Source organism: Juglans regia, chromosome 1 (genome assembly GCF_001411555.2).
Source record: "Juglans regia cultivar Chandler chromosome 1, Walnut 2.0, whole genome shotgun sequence".
In the NCBI taxonomy this organism is placed as follows: Eukaryota; Viridiplantae; Streptophyta; class Magnoliopsida; order Fagales; family Juglandaceae; genus Juglans; species Juglans regia.
Window position 1 is genome coordinate 15722680 of NC_049901.1, and position 20365 is coordinate 15743044.

At 36.4% G+C, this 20365-nt stretch overlaps 3 protein-coding genes across 3 annotated transcripts; 2 read left to right on the plus strand and 1 right to left on the minus strand.

The window, feature by feature from the left end:
* The first annotated feature begins 3271 nt into the window (after positions 1-3271).
* Positions 3272-8043, plus strand: LOC109011135 (bifunctional riboflavin biosynthesis protein RIBA 1, chloroplastic-like). Its single transcript, XM_018992211.2, has 7 exons — positions 3272-3511; positions 3769-4144; positions 4229-4450; positions 5151-5473; positions 5568-5697; positions 6725-7021; positions 7627-8043. Exons 1-7 carry the CDS (start codon positions 3465-3467, stop codon positions 7861-7863), a joined length of 1632 nt encoding a protein of 543 aa, XP_018847756.2. The 5' UTR covers positions 3272-3464; the 3' UTR covers positions 7864-8043.
* A 2696-nt stretch (positions 8044-10739) lies between these two features.
* Positions 10740-17983, plus strand: LOC109011134 (ATP-dependent RNA helicase DEAH11, chloroplastic-like). Its single transcript, XM_018992209.2, has 3 exons — positions 10740-11797; positions 12822-15960; positions 16501-17983. The coding sequence occupies exons 1-3, from the start codon at positions 10910-10912 to the stop codon at positions 17712-17714; spliced, it is 5241 nt and encodes a 1746-aa protein (XP_018847754.1). The 5' UTR covers positions 10740-10909; the 3' UTR covers positions 17715-17983.
* Positions 17984-18609: 626 nt separating this feature from the next.
* Positions 18610-19248, minus strand: LOC109011152. Its single transcript, XM_018992232.1, has one exon. The coding sequence runs from the start codon at positions 19246-19248 to the stop codon at positions 18610-18612; it is 639 nt and encodes a 212-aa protein (XP_018847777.1).
* Between the last annotated feature and the right edge of the window lie 1117 nt (positions 19249-20365).

Consider the following 20365-nt stretch of genomic DNA (forward strand, 5'->3'; position numbering starts at 1 on the left):
TGGGACTGGAATGTTCAGGTGATATGCATTGCTTGCTAAAGTTAGAGTCTAAGATCACAATCAAAGTTGTGCGTCCTGAGGCAAGCCATAATCGAGCCTCAAATCTGCCTTAATTCACTTGGTGATTACACTTATAATTTAAATCATTAATCAAGTCTTTCAGCCTCCAATCCTTATCCCAAATCCCTGGTGCTCGATTTGAAGCCTGTTCTCTAATATACTATTCTACTTCCATCCAAATTCATATAGACTTAATAATATCAAATAAGTGCATCATTCAAATCCAAATCTTCAACAAATTCACAATTTAAATTAGTCTAAATTGCATAATCTAGTAACACAGTATGGTCACTAGTGGGTGGTCACATGCTGATCTGTGTGCACAGCCACACAATAACAAATACAAAAGTGAGTGTATACCTCAGTTATGTCCCTCTAATCATAAATTAGAACTCTACACTGATACTGTTGTTCTACACTTAAAAGCTTCATTCAGTCAAAATCTAATACATCCAAAGCTTTCCCTACGGAAATCACGGTTCCTCGTGAAGCTATAACTTTGGCACTGAAAAAGAAGAAAAATGCCTATTTTCAACACAGCAATCACATTCTCGAAAATTAACCTGGCGTCGCTTCCGAAAATATAACTCAAAGCTATAAATTCTGAAAAAATAATAATAATAATAATAAACCCTGAGAAAATCGACCTGGAATGAGAAAAAAGGCAAGCTTCTTCAGATTTCAGGGAGGGAGAGGCGAGAGAGCGAGAAGTGGGTTTCGTGTGGACCGAAGTCGTTGTTGGACCGGTTTGCCACGTGGGTTTCGTGTGGCTTGTGATAGGAAAACCGGATGAAGATTAGATTTTTTCATTGTTAAATAGGTTTAAAAATTATTTTAGAGTAAATGAATAAATATTAAAATTATTGGAAAAAAGATTTGTACGGATGTAAATTGGTCCGATCCCGTTGAGGGAATGATCGATCGAAACTTGTTTCATATTTTTTCGAATCCGACCAGACCGGACGGAACGGATGGACTGGACCGAACAAATTCTGTGCTAACCCCTAGTAAATTGTTCTATTAGCTATCGGTCCGATTGATCCGGTCTGATTATTTTATTCTTTTTATTATTTTGTAAATAAATTAATTAAAAAATTATTTAAATTATTTAAATTAAGTAAATTATTAATATTGATTATGTAACTAACTCATTAAAAAAATTGTTTAACTATAATTATATATATGATATTGATAGTTACTACTTACAAATTTGGACTTTACTCTTTGATATGTATAATTATTAATAATGTTCTACATTTTATATATAGTTAATAAATATCAAATAATTTCATTGTACATAGATTATTCATTCTTGCTTCCAACTTAGATATTTAAAAAAAGTACTTAATTATTTTAATTAAGTATAAATAGTAGAGTATGTATGAATGAATGTATTATGTATCTACATATATTATCATATATAATTTATGATACATTATTAATTGATAACATATATTATTTTATATTTTATATTACTAATGATAATACATTATATGAAAATTACATAATTAACTTTTGTAATTACTATTTAAAAATAATATATTATATTTTTAAAAAATATATATTTCAAACGGTTGGTTTCAATCCGATCCAGGCCAAAATTTACAGATCCTGGGACTAGACCGAACCCCTTCGATCCCACAAATTGTGGATCGAAACCAACTATACTGATTTTCGATCTGGTCCAATTCAGACCAAATCATTTAGTCCAATTGATTTTTAGGTCCAGACCGAAGATGTTTTACCCCTAGTACTTCGTATCCACAATTGACTACCATTTTTATTTAGATAAATTCTATTCAACAATCTTACACCACACACATATTTTTATATTTTATCTTTTTATTTGTTTTCTTAGTAGGTATGTGTTGCAGAGTTAAATAGAACAACTCCTTTATTCTGTGCCATAATTTAGGTAAAGTTTAAAAAAAATTTATTCAGCAATCCTATACCACACGTATGTTTTTAATTTTTATCTTTTTTTTCAATAAATGTGTGGTGAGCTGTAGAGTAGAAGAACTCATTCAGAAAAATTTTTTTACGTGAGTTTTGAAGTTTTATGCCCTTCATCGCATTGTTCAACTGTAAAAAGTTTCAAGTACTGGCTTACTGCCCAAACTATCATATATATATATAAATATAAATATATATATATATTTTAAATGAAATGTTTAGGGTATATTGAGTGAAAAATAGATGATAATTTATCGGTGAAAAGGTGTAATTACCCTATACTTTAATATTTTAAGTTTAATATTTTTTTTAAAAAAAATTTCATCTTTTTTTTTTTTTGTAAGCAAAAATTTTATCTTCTTATTTGTAAGTTCTTATGTTTTTTAGTTTTTGGTTTATTTTATTTCAAGTTTTTATTTAATATGGTTTTAAATTTTTAAAAATACTTTAATATTTTTAATGACATGCTTCGTAATATAATTAACGATTTTCTAATAATATAATGATAGGGGATCAATTCAATGTTTTTAAAATTAATATTAAAAAATTTAGTTAAAAAATAGAGATATTCTACTCAGAGATTTGTTACTTATCATCCCCACATACTATACTTAATTTTTTTTAAATTTTTTTATTTTATTCTTCTTAAATTAATTGAATTTTTCTACCCATCATTCATGCACCACATTTTTTTTAAGAAAAAAAATTCAAAAATTATTGGTGGTGTATGATGTGAGATTGATGAGTAAAAGAGTAATATTATGTACAGTCGTAAAGTGAGTAAGTATCGTACAATCATTTTGAAAAAAAAATATAATTTATTATTAAAAAAATAATTTTTTTATCATATAAATTCTGTATTTATTTATTTTTTTAAATCGATTGTACCATATTTATATATTTTATGATATAAATATAATTTTTGATAAAAAAAAATAATAAACCGTTCAGAATTTTTTAAAAAATTAAGAAAAATTCTATTTGTAATTTCCAAATAGGGGATTGTATGTGCAGACTTTTTATTAAATGAAAAAAATCATCATTTTAAGAGGGATATTTTTATAATTTTAAAAAATTTTAAAAATAAAATTATCTAAACTTACGTTACAATCTTTAAATAAAGACGGTACATAACATTACTCAAAAATTAAACCAACAAGAATCAACGGCCACGTCAGCGGAAACTGGATGAATCCACAAAATCCACGTAAGCCCCTCCCCCAACCATCATAAACATACGCGGGCCTCTGCCTCGCCTGGCCTCTTTACGTTCTATCTGTATCTCTGACGCAATCACCCCCCTCAGAACCCTCGCCCAGTCCTTAAAGCTCAGAAGTCCTCAAAGCTCAGAACCCTCGCCCAGTCCTCAAAGCTCAGAACCCTCGCCCAGTCCTTAAAGCTCAGAAGTCCTCAAAGCTCAGAACCCTCGCCCAGTCCTCGAAGTTTATGCAATGGCTTCGTTCAAACATTGCTCTCCGATGGCTCCCTCCTGTTCCCAGTGAGCTTTTTCTTTACAATTCTCATCTCAAAACCCCCTTTAATTTCCCAGATTTCTCTCTTTCAGTGCTAAATTGAAGAAGAAGGAAACACAGCGAAATAATTAAAGAAAATAAGTAAAATATATGCAATTAGATCGTATGTTCTTAACTACACAAAAATTAGCATATAAAGAATTTGTACGGGGTGACATGCGCAATTTACGTTCGTTTATGGCTAAGATTTTCTTCTTCTCATTGTGACTTTTTTATTCTTTAGAGGGCAGAGTGGTGTATATGGCGGTGCAACACCGTTTACTGCGAACTGGTATCCATGTGATCTTATTTTGGCAAATCAAACAAAAAGATTGTCTCTCAGTGTCAAAGGTAATGGAAGAGTGACGAGGGCTGCGTTAATTTCTGAAGGGCCAGACAATTTTGTGAGTAAACAGGTAGGGGAACCAAGTGGGATTCGGACACAGCCTGGTGAAATAGAGTTAGCGTTTGGAACATTAGCGGCAGAAACAATTGCCACAACAACGACAACTACTACTACGGCCAGTGGTTTCTTTTCCAATGATGAATATGATCTGGACCGGCCAACCGCCGGGTTTTCTTCTGTTCCGGAGGCGGTTGAGGACATTAGGAAAGGCAAGGTTAGTCCGATGGAAATGCAATACTTGTGTTTATTATTGGGAATGATAAGATAAGGTGATTAGTGATGCGGTTAATTTCTGCAGATGGTAATTGTCGTTGACGATGAAGACAGAGAAAATGAGGGAGATCTTATAATGGCAGCGTCAAAGGTGACGCCGGAGGCTATGGCATTTTTTGTCAAGCATGGAACTGGGATTGTGTGTGTGAGCATGAAAGGGGCGGACTTGGAGAGGTTGCAACTTCCGTTGATGGTGACGCAGAAGGAGAATGAAGAAAAACTTTGTACAGCATTTACTGTGTCAGTGGTATGTAGTAGACTGTTCATATATATATACAAACACGCGAATTGATTTCCGCATTGCTTAAGATGGCGTAGATTTTTTCAGAAGGCAATGGTTTTGAGGAGATAACAACATTCTCCTATTTCTTTTCTTTTGTCAATATATAGTTTGAGCATGTGAGCCTCTTCATCTTTTTATTTATCTTAGTATTGGTGCATAATTTAAGTAAGGTGACCTTTCCAACACTACCAATTAGAACATGTGGGCATGTTATTAATTTTGATGAACGCTTAAGTGGCCGCAATAAAGGTGACCAGATCTTGTTCCTGAACCTTCTGGTCGGTGTTGATTATGTGCAGGTGGATGCATACTTCCTTAAAGCTTAAATTTATGGTCTCCATTGAATTAATTGTAGTGTCTTTATAAGGAAAATGGAAGAATGAGAACAATGTCTAGATGGGATTCTTAAACCAATAGTTTGAACGGCTATTTGGTTTAAGGGAGGCTGAAGTACCAATACGGGCTGGTTTTGCTGATCCTAATCTACAATGGATGTTGATGGCAGTGATATAGTAGTTTATTTAATTCAAGTAATTGTTGGTTTTAATGTGTAAGTTTCTCAATGTTATTAAAGTAACATCACCTACTATATGTCTTTAAATTGATTGTTTCCTGTTCGTAATGTTTATTTTGAAATCTGACTTCAATAGATTGGATTTCGCAGGATGCAAAACGTGGTACAACAACTGGTGTTTCAGCTCGTGATAGGGCAGCCACGGTATTGGCTCTTGCATCAAGACGTTCAAAACCTGAAGATTTCAACCGCCCAGGCCATATTTTCCCTCTCAAGTACAGGGAGGGAGGGGTCTTGAAAAGAGCCGGGCACACAGAAGCTTCTGTTGATCTTGCTGTTTTGGCTGGGTTAGAACCTGTTGCCATTTTATGCGAGATTGTGGATGATGATGGGTCCATGGCTAGATTACCTAAGCTTCGCCAGTTTGCAGAGACAGAGAACTTGAAAATTATTTCTACTGCTGATTTAATAAGGTATCCAGTGAATGTGCATGTTTTCCAAAATGAGTACCAATTGTAGATACCAAATGATCCCTTCCTCATAAAAGCTATTATTTACAATTGGCAGATATAGGAGGAAAAGAAATAAGTTGGTGGAGCGGTCTGCTGCTGCGCCAATACCCACAATGTGGGGGCCATTCCAAGCCTACTGCTATAGGTCATTGCTGGATGGCATCGAGCATATTGCCATGGTTAAAGTAAGCAGATTGTAAGAATCAGAATACATAAGTGCTAAAACTACCTTACCTAAATTATGCAACACAAGCTTCAACTAACATATTATGATAATTGTCAATGGAAGGATATTCCTGCAGTTACAACTGTGTTTTGAGTTATGCATAAATTTTTGCTGTATATCCTACTATCCCAATGCACACTCCTGTGGTTAACTTTCTGAAACGATTGTGCTTTCTATCTTTATTTTCATTGACTATTGTAGTTTGTATTCTGTTTCAAGTTTTGCATCTCATAGGTGTTCTTTTAATACATCTTTATTTTGTCACATATTTTGCTTGGTTGGGCCACCTCAAGCAGTTTAGTTGGACGTAGCCTATGTAACAGTGTACGCCCCTCTATCACATGTCTGGATTAGGTGTAAACATTGCGGAGCCACCACAGCCACAGATTATGAACTGCTTGTTTCACAAAAGACTGAAAGTGGCATTTTGTGACTTAGGGAAGTAAGATTGGAGCTAGAAAGGTTATTTGGTTTGGTGTGATGAGGTTTAAAAAGTTTTGTGCTTCTATTTACGGGTTTTACAAAGCCTTCTCATGTCTGTTTGTTTATGGGTTTGTGCTTGTTTCACATTTCTCATGTCTATATGTTTAAGCTTTCCATCAATACTTCGTTTCTTGTTTGGTTTCAGTAACAGAAATATGTCTTCTGTACAGAAACGAGGATCAAATATGTTTCTGCTCTGGCTAGATGCATGGGTTGGCCATTATTTTTCCATCAACTTATATACTCTACTTAGCCTATGTCCTTTCTTAATTTGTGCTCAAGTTCTACTCTGCCTGGGCAAAATATCAGCTATAATTCTTATTCTTTTTCTTCCTTGTTTTGAATAATTTACTATTATCTTTTCTCCCATCACATGGAAGAAAATCACCAGTTCACAAGTAATGGAAAACTGAATGTTTGCTTACAAATGAAAGGACAAAATTCTTTCTTTGACCTTCATTCAATCCTAGGAGTAATTTATAACTAGGTGCTGATATGAACAGGGCGAGATTGGGGATGGGCGAGATATTCTTGTGAGGGTACATTCTGAGTGTCTCACTGGCGACATATTTGGATCAGCCAGATGTGACTGTGGAAACCAGTTGGCACTTGCAATGAAGCAAATTGAGGAAGCAGGTCGGGGTGTATTAGTCTATCTCCGTGGACATGAAGGTAGAGGAATTGGTCTGGGCCACAAGCTTCGTGCTTACAACCTTCCAGATGATGCACACGACACAGTTGAGGGAAATGAGGAGTTGGGTTTGCCTGTTGATTCTCGGGAATATGGCATTGGTGCACAGGTATTGCCTTCTTAACAATTTATTAGATCTCATCCATCCATGACCTCAGTGCCCATTTTCTTGCCTATCTGAATGGATCTATTCAGCACCCAATTAGTGGAGAATTGTGGCCATTCTGTAGCTTACTTTGTTGAAGAATTTCCACCATCTCATTATTATATTAGTCTCTTGATATTGGGATATGAAAATATTGGAGGAGATCATATTTTAACAAAAAGATTAAAAGACCAATTTAGATCTACGTGTACGCATGTCTTCTGTCTTTGGATTATTCAACGTCAGAGTTCACTTTCTCTATAATTAGGATTTCCACGCAGTTAAGTCTGATAAGGATTTACACACATAGGATAGTGGTTTCTCTTTCATACCTCCTTTTATTTGAATGTCTGGACCCAACAATGTTTTTATTATCAATCTGATTTTTCTTTTCTAACTATGTGAACAATGATCTCCCTCAATAAGGTAATTTAGATTGTTCATGAGTTATATAATTTATGCTGATGTTGATGGTTAGACTTCCTTTATGTTCCCTCCTGGCCTTCCTCTCTCTTCCTCTTTTTGTACACAGCACCGATGCATCTTTAATCAATTCCGGTTTATTGCAGATACTTCGAGATGTAGGTGTCAGGACAATGAGGCTAATGACGAACAATCCTGCAAAGTATGTTGGTCTTAAGGGTTACGGTTTGACAATTGCAGGCAGGGTCCCATTGTTGACACCATTAACAACGGAGAACAAGAGAGATTTGGAGACTAAGCATAAGAAAACGGGGCATATCTATGGTTCGGAAAATGGTGGTGTAGTAAAAGGCATTACAGGAGAAAATGGCAATTCAAATTGAGTAATACTAGATATAGTTCTAGGGTGTACAAATTTTGCGCACTTTCTTTAAAAATAAGTTGGGTCTATCGTTAAAAAATAATTTTTTTTCAAGTGGGTCTTGCGTTTGGATGTTGAACTGAGTTGAGTTGAGTTGATATGATAAAATATTATTATAATATTATTTATTATTATTTTAAAATTTGAAAAAGTTGAATTGTTTATTATATTTTGTGTTGAGATTTGAAAAAGTTGTAATTATGAGTTAAGATGAATTTACTTTCCAAACGAAGCCGTTTAAAAAAAAAAGTGTTAGATTTGCTCAACCTAGCACTGCAATTTCTCAGGTGGAGATATAAGCGAGTCCAGTCTAGTAGCCTCATATTAAGCGGGTAGTTATCTTCCGTATATTCAGGTGGTAGAGAATTCGGTTCTATTTAATGAGTTGCAACTTTGGATCCCAATAGTTTTATTTCTCAATCAAAGTGCTTGTGTTTTCCTAAAAAAATATTATTTTGTGGTATGCATCAGATGCATGTTTCTCTCAGTCTTTCTTGAATGATGGAAAGCGTATTTTCTCGCTCATAAAATTGGAATCATAGACATTGAATGGTAAGAGTTTTAGGCTCCGTTTGGATAGTAAGATGAAAGGAGAGGAGATGAGATGAGATAATTTTAGTTGAAAATTGAATAAAATATTATTAAAATATTATTTTTTAATATTATTATTGTTTTGAGATTTAAAAAAATTGAATTATTTATTATATTTTGTGTGAAATTTTAAAAAAAATTAGAATGATAAGATGAGATAAAAAAATTTTTGTATCTAAACGAAATCTTAATCTTATATGTATGCTATCTCATGATATAAAATTCAAAATTTTGGAAGTTGATAATTTTAGATACTAGATCCATTTAAAAAAATTAATAATGCAGATATTTTCTATGGGCCCAAGATTTAATAAAAAATATATATATTATAATATACAATTTACGAGATATTTTTAGAGTTATTTTATTATCAAGTCGGTGTATAGAGTATATTATTTATATAATTTAAATAATAAAACTTGATTTATAAAATCTAAAATTTAAAATTTATTTTTTAAAATAAATTATGTGATAATCACTGCTTTACATATCAGCTTGGAAAAAAAAAATTATAAAAAGTAAAATCTATGATCATTGATTCATTAGTACTCTTTTTTCTTTTCATAAAACGACGAATTTTGATGGACCTGTTCTAGATGCCAACGTAAAGCTTGGGTGGCGTGGGCCAATGGACCAAATTAAGCTTAGTAGTTAAGTTTCAAGGTGCTCATTTTTCTTTTATTATATGTACTAATATTGTGTTTTATTGATGGATATAATTTATGGCGTAAAAAAGTAGATATGTATTTTTTATTTTATTATTATTTATTATTTACTTTTCAAAATTATTTATTATTATTTAATATTTTATCATTATTTTTTAACTACTATTCACAGAATATCTAAAAATATTTTACTACCCAAATATAATCTAAAATATGGATAACCTTTTTTCATATATGAATTGGGAACCAAATGAAATGCTTTTTCTTGTCTTATTTTTGGGGGTTAAAATGATAGATACTTTTATTATTGTAAGTAACCAATCAGAAGATATCTTCTTCTAAACGATTAATCTTCACATCTCACCTCTTAAAAGGCTATAAGCATGCTGTGTGTTCTTTTTGCAGTACTCCAAGTCCAAGTAAAGAAAAAAGTATATTTACAAGCCATGTGGAGAATATACATTCTACACAATTGACTTGACATGACTTGTTTTGCAAAAAAAAGTTTTAAAATTAAGTATTTTATAAAGAAAATTTTACCATCTAAATGGTATGGAGGATATGACTTATGTAGAGACTTCTAAATAGAAGAATAAATAATATTTTACAAACTATTTGTATATAAGTAGGTATAATTTAAAAGATCTAGCATTAAAAATAAGAGAAAGAATCCATACAAAATAACAAATCTATCCATAAATGAATTGAAAGGTTCATATTAAATATTTTGAGGGATGATTTTATTTGAAGTAACGATATCCATAATATTCTCGCGATTTTGTTTTTAATTGATATATAAAATAAATTCATTTATAATAAGTGAATGTTGTTTTTAAGAGTAATATTATACACTGTACTTTCATATTATTTTTATTAGATTATATAAGATATGACATATTTATCATCATCAATAAAAGATCATTTAATGACGATAAATTTACAACATCTTATGTAATGAAATGAAAGTATAATGATAGTATGATGTATAAAATTTTCTTATTTTTAAAAAAATGAAACTTAGAAATTATGTCTCACCAAGTTTTCATAAGATAAATACTAAAAATAAGTTTATCTGACTTGTATTATTATCTAACACTATGTCATACCATTAAAATTAATAGTAATATAAATAAATTTAATAAAAAATGATATTTTGTGAGTAGATAAAAGAATCAGTATTCAATCAAAACCACTAATTATCGATATATCAAGTAAATGGTATCATGCATCATTATCCATTTGATCCTTTTTTTTTTTTAATCATATTAGGATGTGAAACTAAAATTTTGAAAATTATTTATATTTATCTACTAATTATGTGATAATACTTAAAAACAAATGAAGGAAAAATATTTGAACAATGATTCCGTAGACATACCGTACAAAAGGGAATGGAAAAAAAATGGTAAAAAAAAAAAAAAGAGAAATATATTAGTCAGAAAATAATTACATAAAAATAAAAATATAAAAAATTTAAAGTTATTTTTTTTAAAATTAATTTATCGACACAAGGACGTGACCGTGTATACTTCTTTTTAAAGTGAAAAAGGAAGTCTTCTCCTTCAAAAAAAGAAAAGAAAAAGGAAGTCTTCTGTTCCACTGCCCACAAACTTTCTTCGTTGGCAATATATCGATGCGCAAAACAACCCTTCGGTTTCACGTTTGTCACCTTCCAACTTCTCTCTGACTCTGTCTCTTTCACTCTCACTCCACTACTTTCTAGGGTTCCCCCTCTCTCTCTCTGTCTCTGCCATGAAGAAAACTTACCCTCCCGATTCCACCTTCCGGCGAACCCCGCCGCCTCACGCCACACATGCTTCTCACTCGCCGCTCAATTCCCGGCCCGTGCGGCCCCCGTACCGGCACCGGCTCCCCAATTTCCCCGCGAACAGACGTCTTGACCGTCCTCCGGAGCCAACCGCACCTCCCTGCCGCCCCAACTTCGTCCTCCAGCTACGCTCCAACCGGAGAGGTCCTCAAAACCCGAATATCGAGTCCGTGATCGCACAATGCAAGCCTTCGCCGGATAATTCCAAAGTCTTTCAATCCGATTCCGTCGCAGGATCCTTGTATTTCTCTCAATGGACCGATGTTCTAGAAGCGCTGGTCAATCTCTGGGTCTCACGCTTCGACGGCGCCCACGGTTTCGAGCCGAGGGTTGTAAGTAACGTCTCGGTCCCGTCTGATAGCGCTGAGCTTCGGGACCGGCTCAAAACCCTATTCACGGACCGCGTGCGCTGTCTTATGGACGGGGAAGAAGTGAAGAAATGGCGTCAGAAGCTCCAGCGCACGTTGGACGAGATGAAAAAAGTCACGGCTATGCTGCGTACACCGAAACCATTCTTCAAGCGGGACCACCTCTGTAATAAGCAGGAGGGGCTAGTTGCCGAGAGGGACTTGATTGAGAGGCGGTTGAGGGAGTTCGAGTCTGCAATGTACTGTATACTGTCTCATTTGGAAGGAAAGAGGAATGCACAGGAGGACATTAGCGAAGAGGGCGTGGAACTGTTTATGTTCAGTGAGGTTATCGATTGGAATCAGGTTTACAGCTTGATATCACGGGAGTGTCGGCGGCTTGAGGATGGGTTGCCGATTTATGCTTACAGGAAGGAGATTCTTCAGCACATTCATGTCCAACAGGTTTCTTTGTTTCTCTTATGGTTGTCAGTTAATGGAAATTTGAGGTCATTCTTAAAGTTCTAAGAATATTTGTTGTATTTTGGCATTAACATATCTGGAGGTAATCTTCTTCGTTAGTTAGACTTACTGCTAGGGAAGGAGTTGATCAAGTTCATACTTTTTTACGAGTGTCGAGGAACATTGGTGGGGAATAGTAGTAGAGGTTGATATATTACAGAATGGATCTTTGTGGGATGTTGTGAGAAAGATAATTAGATGATAATGTATTGTGTACTGGGCGCATGGAAGAGTGATGATGGGAGAATTAAATTACCCCTAAAGTGTCTTCCTGCCTCACAGTATGGACTGGTGATAACCCACTTTGTGGACATAACGAATAGCAAACTAGTAAATAGTTATATATTACTTTAAGGCAGTCAAGGCAACCTTGAGAGGAGTCAGGGACTTTTGATGTGTGCTTCTGTGAAATTCACTTCTACTTCATACCGACATTTGAATGTTATTCTCTTGTCAGACATATTTCTCACCATATACTGGGAAGAAATATTTTTCACCATTCAACGGGAAATAGTAGATATGAGGGAAATTTTGAGAGGTGTTCAAGAATTGTGGATGCATTGTTGGTGATAATTCCTTGAATAAGGTGAACACTATGTGCATAACATGGAGAGAAAGCGGTAACTAGAACGGTTGTAAAACGGGACCTTTTTTGAAAAATAAAAATTCATGCACTAGTGCAGTTGTCCTATATTTTCAGGTATTTTCCTGTCATTAAAAATGGATGATGAAGCATGCATTTGAAGGCCGAATCATTTGGATGATTGCTTCTTTATTCAGAATCATTTAATATTTATGACGTGCTGATTACGATTACGATTTTTTCTAGTTGGAAATGTGGATTCATGATTTCTTAACTGTCACTAGATAACCTTTTGTTTTTACGTAAGTGACTGTCACTAGATAACTGAATCGATTTGCTATTGATATCTGGTTTTGGCCTTTCTTCTGACCACCATTTGCGCAGATAATGGTATTGATTGGAGAGACTGGCTCTGGGAAGAGTACACAGTTAGTTCAATTTCTTGCAGACTCGGGAGTTGCTGGTGATAAATCCATTATATGTACTCAGCCTCGCAAGATTGCTGCCGTCTCATTGGCAGATAGGGTCAGGGAAGAAAGCATTGGGTGTTATAAAAACAAATCAATCATTTTCTATCCAACATCTTCATTCATTCGGACATTTGATTCCGACGTAGTATATATGACGGACCACTGCTTACTGCAGCATTACATGAATGATAATAATTTATCTGGGATATCATGTATCATAGTTGATGAGGCTCATGAGAGGAGCTTGAATACCGATCTCCTCCTGGCATTGATCAAGAGTTTATTGTGTCGAAGAATTGATATACGGCTTATTATAATGTCTGCTACTGCAGATGCAAACCAGCTCTCAGAGTACTTTTTCAAGTGTGGAATTTTTCATGTGGTGGGAAGAAACTTTCCAGTTGATATTAGATATGTCCCTTGTGCGACGGAAGGAATATATGTTTCTGGTTTTGTTGCTTCATATGTGTCTGAGGTTGTGAGAATGGCAACTGAAGTTCACATAAACGAGAAAGATGGAACGATTCTTGCATTTCTAACTTCTCAGATGGAAGTAGAATGGGCTTGTGGAAAGTTCAATGCTCCCTCTGCAGTTGCATTAGCTTTACATGGGAAACTTTCTTCTGAAGAACAATTTCGTGTTTTCGAAGACCTCCCTGGAAAAAGAAAAGTCATATTCGCTACAAATGTTGCAGAGACAGCGCTGACAATTCCTGGGGTCAAATACATAATTGATTCTGGCATGGTTAAAGACAGTAAATTTGAACCTGGCAGTGGCATGAATGTCCTGAAGGTTTGCAGGATCAGCCAGAGTTCTGCTAATCAACGAGCTGGGCGTGCTGGGAGAACTGAGCCTGGAAGGTGTTATAGACTCTACTCAGCTTCTGATTATGAATCTATGCCTCTTCACCAGGAACCTGAGATTCGAAGAGTTCACCTTGGAGTTGCAGTTCTTAGGATCCTTGCTTTAGGCGTCCAGAAGGTACAGGACTTTGACTTTGTTGATGCTCCAAGTGCTAAAGCTATTGAGTTAGCCATCAGAAATCTTTTTCAGTTAGGAGCTATTACACGGAGTAATGGTGCTCTGCAATTAACCAACAATGGTAGGTCTTTGGTTAAATTGGGTGTTGAGCCTCGGCTTGGTAAGCTGATCCTTGGCTGCATTGATCATCGTTTGTGTCGGGAGGGAGTTGTTCTTGCCGCTGTAATGGCAAATGCCAGTAGCATATTTTGTAGAATTGGTAATGATGAAGATAAACTCAAATCTGATTGCCTTAAGGTGAAATTTTGTCATCACAATGGTGACCTCTTTACTGTTCTATCTGTTTACAAAGAATGGGAGGTTGTGCCTCAAGATAGGAAAAACAAGTGGTGTTGGGAAAACAGCATCAATGCCAAATCCATGCGTAGATGTCAAGATACAATCAAGGAAATAGAATCTTGTCTTCAACGTGAGCTTCATGTTATTACTCCCAGTTACTGGATGTGGGATCCTCATAGGTCTACTGAGCATGATAAAAATATGAAAAAGGTGATACTCTCTTCCCTTCAAGAAAATGTAGCCATGTACTCCGGGTATGATCAACTTGGTTATGAAGTCGCACTTACTGGACATCATGTCCATCTGCATCCTTCAAGTTCTTTACTAATATTCAGTCAGAAGCCTAGTTGGGTAGTTTTCGGGGAAATCTTATCAATTTCTAATGAATATCTAGTTTGTGTAACTGCTGTTGACATTGAGTCTTCGTCTACTCTCTACCCTCCCCCTCTGTTTGACATGTCTATGATGGAAAGCCGGAGGTTGCAGGTGAGGTTGTTGACCGGATTTGGTACTACTCTCCTGAAAAGATTTTGTGGGAAGTCCAACAGTAATCTGCATCGTCTTGAATTGTGTATACGAACCGAATGCATGGATGATCGTATTGGCATTGAAGTCAATATTGACCTGAATGAGCTTCGGGTATTTGCCACTTCAGAAGGTATGGAAAAGGCTTTTAGTTTTGTCAATGGCGCATTGGAGTATGAACGGAAGTTGATGCTTAGTGAATGCATGGAGAAATGCTTATACCATGGACCTGGTGTCTTGCCTCCTATCGCACTGTTTGGAGCTGGTGCAGAGATCAAGCATTTGGAGCTTGAAAAGAGATGTTTGACTGTTGATGTGTATCATTCAAATATAGATGCAATTGATGATAAGGAGCTTATAATGTTTCTTGAGAAGTTTGCCTCTAGTAGTATCTGTGCCATCCACAAGTTCACAGGCATTGGACTGGATAGTTGTGACAAAGAGAAGTGGGGCAGGGTAACATTTCTTACTCCTGGTGCTGCTACAAAGGCTGCTGAACTAAATGGAGTTGAAGTCAATGGCTCTTTGGTAAGGGTAGTTCCTTCACAGACATCATTGGGAGGGGATCATAAAATGTTTTCATTTCCTGCTGTTAAAGCTAAAGTTTATTGGCCTCGTAGGCCCAGTAAGGGGTTTGCAATTGTAAAAGGCGAGGTACATGATGTTCAGTTCATGGTTAATGATTTCTATAACCTGCTGATAGGAGGAAAGCGTGTTCGTTGTCAACGTGGCAACAAGTCTATGGATAGTGTTGTGATAACTGGAATTGATACAGAGCTTTCAGATGCTGAAATTCTTGAAATATTGAGGTCTGCTACAAATAGGAGAATCCTTAATTTTTTCCAGGTGAGAGGAGATGCTATAGAAAATCCACCAAGCAGTGCTTGTGAGGAGGCACTTCTAAAAGAAATCTCTCCATTTATGCTTAAAAGGAACCCTCACTCTAATTGTTGCCAAGTCCAGGTCGTCCCACCTGAACCAAAGGATGCTTTCATCAAAGCTTTTATCACTTTTGATGGAAGATTGCATCTTGAGGCGGCAAAAGCTTTGGAGCAACTACAAGGGAAAGTATTGCCTGGTTGTCTTTCATGGCAGAAGATAAAGTGCCAGCAGTCATTTCATAGCTCCTTGTCATGCCCTGCGCCTGTCTATTCTGTGATCAATAAGCAACTGGAATCTTTACTTGCAAGCTTCAGGCATTTAACGGGTATTTTTGGTTGCATTTACCTTGTCGTATCCCACCTTTATCTGTTGCTTTTTCTTGCTTAGTTTTCCAGTTTTTGGTTCGTTGCAAGTCTTGGGATTATCTTTTTTTTGTGCTTCTTTCTCATTCTAGTCTTGATTCCATCTTATTCTTTCAAGTGTTTTTTCCTCTGAACAGCTGTTGTGATTTATTTACCAGCTACTTCTTCTTGTTATTATTGAGATGGCGAAGTCATTTATGTACACAGCAAGCTGCACCTGATAGAATCCTTTCTATCCTTCTAGTTATGAAAAGAAAAAAGAAAACTTTCCGTGGCTTCAAATATTTGTCAAAAGTTTGTCAGTGTAGATTGAGCCTCTTGAAAATAGTTTTGCGATTTAATAGTTGAATTATCTTGTGATTTGGGAGTTAAATTGTTATGTTCTATAAGATACTTTTTTGGATGATATGTATTCTTGTTAGAGTTAGCTGCATAGTCATATAGAGTCAGTATGATCTTGTTCTGCAATTACTGGGCTAACAGTTGAGTTGTATCTTTTGCAGGTGCAGAGTGCACTCTAGACAAGACTGCTAGTGGTTCCTATCGAGTGAAGATATCTGCTAATGCTACAAAAGTTGTGGCGGAACTTAGAAGACCTGTGGAAGAGCTTATGAGGGGGAAGACTATAGATGATGCCAGCCTCACCCCAACCGTTGTACAGCATCTATTTTCCAGAGATGGCATCAATCTTAAGAAGTCGGTGCAACAAGAGACAGGAACCTTCATTCTTCTCGACAGGCATAGCCTTAAGGTACGGGTGTTCGGTTCCCCAGACAAGGTTGCGTTGGCACAGAAGAAATTGGGTGAATCCCTTTTGGCCCTTCATGAAAGCAAGCAACTTGAGATCCATCTCCGTGGTCGTGATCTGCCTCCCAACCTTATGAAGGAGGTTGTGCAAAAGTTTGGGCCAGACCTCCATGGGCTCAAAGGGATGGTACCTGGGGCTGCATTTACTCTCAATACTCGTCGACATGTCATCTCTGTTCATGGTAGCAAAGAGTTGAAGCAAAAAGTAGAAGATATTATTTATGAGATTGCACAGATTAGATATGATTTGGCTGAAAGGTTTAACAATGAAACTGCTTGCCCCATTTGCCTGTGTGAGGTTGAGGATGGCTACCGGCTTGAGGGCTGTGGGCATTTGTTCTGTCATTTGTGTCTTGTGGAGCAGTGTGAGTCTGCAAGTAAGAACCAGGATAGTTTCCCAATATGGTGTGCCCGTGAGGGCTGCAGGGCTCCAATTTTGGTTTCGGATTTGAGGTCTCTCTTGTCTAGTGAGAAGTTGGAGGAACTCTTCAGGGCATCTGTTGGGGCCTTTGTTGCATTGAGTGGGGGCACGTACAGATTTTGCCCGTCTCCTGACTGTCCTTCAGTTTATCGAGTGGCAGATCCTGGGACTGCCGGTGAGCCATTTTTCTGTGGGGCATGTTATGCTGAGACTTGTACTAGTTGCTGCCTGGAGTATCATCCATACCTGTCGTGTGAGAGGTATCGGGAGTTCAAGGAAGATCCGGATTCATCCCTCAAGGAGTGGTGCAGGGGCAAAGAAGATGTGAAGAGCTGCCCTGTGTGTGGCTATACAATCGAGAAATTTGAAGGATGCAATCACGTTTTGTGTAGGTGTGGGAGGCACATATGCTGGGTATGTTTGGAGCTCTTTGAAACCGGTGAGGACTGCTATGACCACTTGAGAAATGTACACGGCGCCATCATATGAGGAGGCTAAGCTGCTCTGTTAATAATATTACCCCTAATTCTAACCTATCGGTTTAACTTAAGTATGTAAATATAACTAAAGTGTACATAGGTCGTATACCCTACCGTGTGGAAGGTAAAGGTTGCTGCGGATGCTTGCTTCTTTTCATGTGTTCAGCGGATGCCTCTTATCTCCCATCCGAAGTCTTTCTCATGCATGCATAACATGTATGGGATGTTGCAGATGCTTCTGTACATATCTTATCTAATACATGATTGCCTTTCTTTTCCTCTCTGGACAAGTGTTCGAAGTGGTTTCAATGCTTTAATCCCAAGGGACTGGCTCAAGTGGTAAAGACATTGGTGGCATGCTCATTTTAAGGTTTAAGGATTGAACCCTCTTGAGTGCAAGCAATCTCTAGAGTTTATTGGATTGTGGGATTTTTTTTTCTTGAATTACTTGATGTGTACTTACGGGAAGTTCTTTGTTGAGGGTCTGTGCACTTCCAGGATTAATTGGAATGTTGTTCTCATACACTTGGTGCCAATGAAAAAAAAAGTGGTTTCACACACTTTAGTAAGATTGTTGAACAATGAAAAGACTCCCAATGGGCAATGTGATCTCTCTTTTTTGTGTTCCTTTTAAATAAATCCCTTGCCATTGGTTAGAGTTGCTATCTGCTCCCGGGTTGAAAGACTGCAAATTAGAATGGAAAATACATGATTCAAAGAAAGAATTACAACCATTATATTACAACTTATAATTAATCACAACTGCATCAATGGAAATCACTGAAACACCTTTACATCATCCCCTCCACAAAATTGCATGTAGAACTATATACAACACATTTCTCCTTGCTGCTGTCTATGATCTGTTTTCGCTGAGCCCCAAGGCTGAGCCAAGGTTGAAACAATCAAAACAAGTATCCGTAACCAAATGCAAAGCCTACTCCAACAAATCCGAGACAAAATGCTAAAGCAATAAGCCATGTCACTCCAGCTCCATCCTCCCCCCCATCCCCTCCTTTCAACAATCCTCCCATCCCCTTTGCTCCGCCATAACCACAACGACAACCCTTCTGGTGCTCATGTTGCTGCAGCCATTGCGACTGCAACTTCGAAACATGAAGCTCAAGCAATCTCACCCATTGCCGATAAGCAAACAACCGAGTTCCCTCCTCTACCAAAGTATTGGATAGATAATCTCTCTCTTTAACCAAAGCCGCTGCTTTCTTTTCTGCCTCTCTTGCCCGCGTTTGTGACAGCCTCAACGCTTTCAAAAGCTCCAACTTCTCATTCTCAACGCCACTTCTTCTATACACGTTGAACTCTTCATTCTCGACTTCTTTACCCGCCATGCTCAACATGCTATTCATGGACGAGATGACCGTCTTGTCCGATCTGGTAAAAACCTTCACCGGTGGTGGCAGATCGCAGTTCTGCATGAGGTCCATACCTGACTTTTGAGAAACCTCAAGACCCATGATCACCATCTCGTTCGCATCCGCACCTTTAGTGTTCAACTTCGGGTTGTTCGATGCCCACCCTGCCATAGGGGACGACTTCATGCATACAATATTAGGTTGATTCTGAGCGATCGGCTTAGTGGGTTTGGATCAGAATTCCCGAAAGAAAAAGTAAAAGTGTTTGAAGCGTGGAAGAAATGGGGGTTGGTAGGTGGAAATGTTGGTTTATTGGGGCAAAGAGATCGTCTTGTGGAGAAATTGGGGCAAGCAAATTCCACGTATAGGGTGGGTTTGGTTGGGATATTTACATTCCATATATTTTTAGATCATGCTACTGGAATCGATTTTTCATAGAATAAATAATCACTATATTTGTAAATTCTTTTAAATATTTTTTAAAAAAATTACTCAAATTCACGCTTTCTTAACTTTTAAAAAAAATTCTGCTACATACAATCACTTTTGTATAATTTTTGTGCATTCTGATGATGTGATTGACTGTATTATTTTAATTATATTCTAAAAAAATAATATAACCAATTACATCAACAGAATGTTCAAAAAATATGGCAAAATGATTGCACATAAAATTTTTGTTAAAAAAAAAAAACCAATACATTTTATGGGTTTGTATAGCATTTTCCAAATTTTAAAGACACGAGTTGCTTTAAATATGAAGGAAATTCCTTTCTTGCTCACTCCGACAAACATATGTTGCATGTTTGGTTACTTTGGCAAGATTCCATCTAAGAAACTGACGCCTCAACCTTTTCCACAAGAGTCGAGAGACAGAAATTATATACAAAATCTTTCCACAATGAAAATTAAAAGAGGAAAATCCAATTACGCTAAAATTTTGTTTTTTTTTTTTTTAATTTAAAAAATATATGGACTGGCTGATTTATTATTTACTCGTAGTTTATGTCCTTGGGTTCTTATTAATTTATTAGTTGGAAGTAAAAGATCAAACTGGCTAATTTTGAAACCGAAATGGGTAATAATAGCAATTAGCAACCTTAAAAGATATCATCCACTTTGCTCATTTTTGGAACATTTTAGAAGCCTTTTCTTGTTGATGTCGAAAAGAACGAAGCGTTCAAAGGATTATTTTTCTTTCAGTTGCTTCAATGTTCGTCTTGACTTGGCTTAACTGACAAAACAGTGTATGTTAAAGTCGTCATTTTCAGTTCTAATTAGGATGACT

What these genes read in the sequence shown, in the direction of transcription:
- LOC109011135 (XM_018992211.2), top strand. Translation starts at nt 3,465, where the DNA reads ATGGCTTCGTTCAAACATTGCTCTCCGATGGCTCCCTCCTGTTCCCA. An exon ending in CAGCATTTACTGTGTCAGTG is followed by an intron (nt 4,451 to 5,150) that starts GTATGTAGTAGA and finishes TGGATTTCGCAG; the next exon opens with GATGCAAAACGTGGTACAAC. An exon ending in AATATGGCATTGGTGCACAG is followed by an intron (nt 7,022 to 7,626) that starts GTATTGCCTTCT and finishes GGTTTATTGCAG; the next exon opens with ATACTTCGAGATGTAGGTGT.
- LOC109011134 (XM_018992209.2), top strand. Translation starts at nt 10,910, where the DNA reads ATGAAGAAAACTTACCCTCCCGATTCCACCTTCCGGCGAACCCCGCCG. An exon ending in AGCACATTCATGTCCAACAG is followed by an intron (nt 11,798 to 12,821) that starts GTTTCTTTGTTT and finishes CCATTTGCGCAG; the next exon opens with ATAATGGTATTGATTGGAGA. An exon ending in AAGCTTCAGGCATTTAACGG is followed by an intron (nt 15,961 to 16,500) that starts GTATTTTTGGTT and finishes TATCTTTTGCAG; the next exon opens with GTGCAGAGTGCACTCTAGAC.
- LOC109011152 (XM_018992232.1), bottom strand. Translation starts at nt 19,248, where the DNA reads ATGGCAGGGTGGGCATCGAACAACCCGAAGTTGAACACTAAAGGTGCG.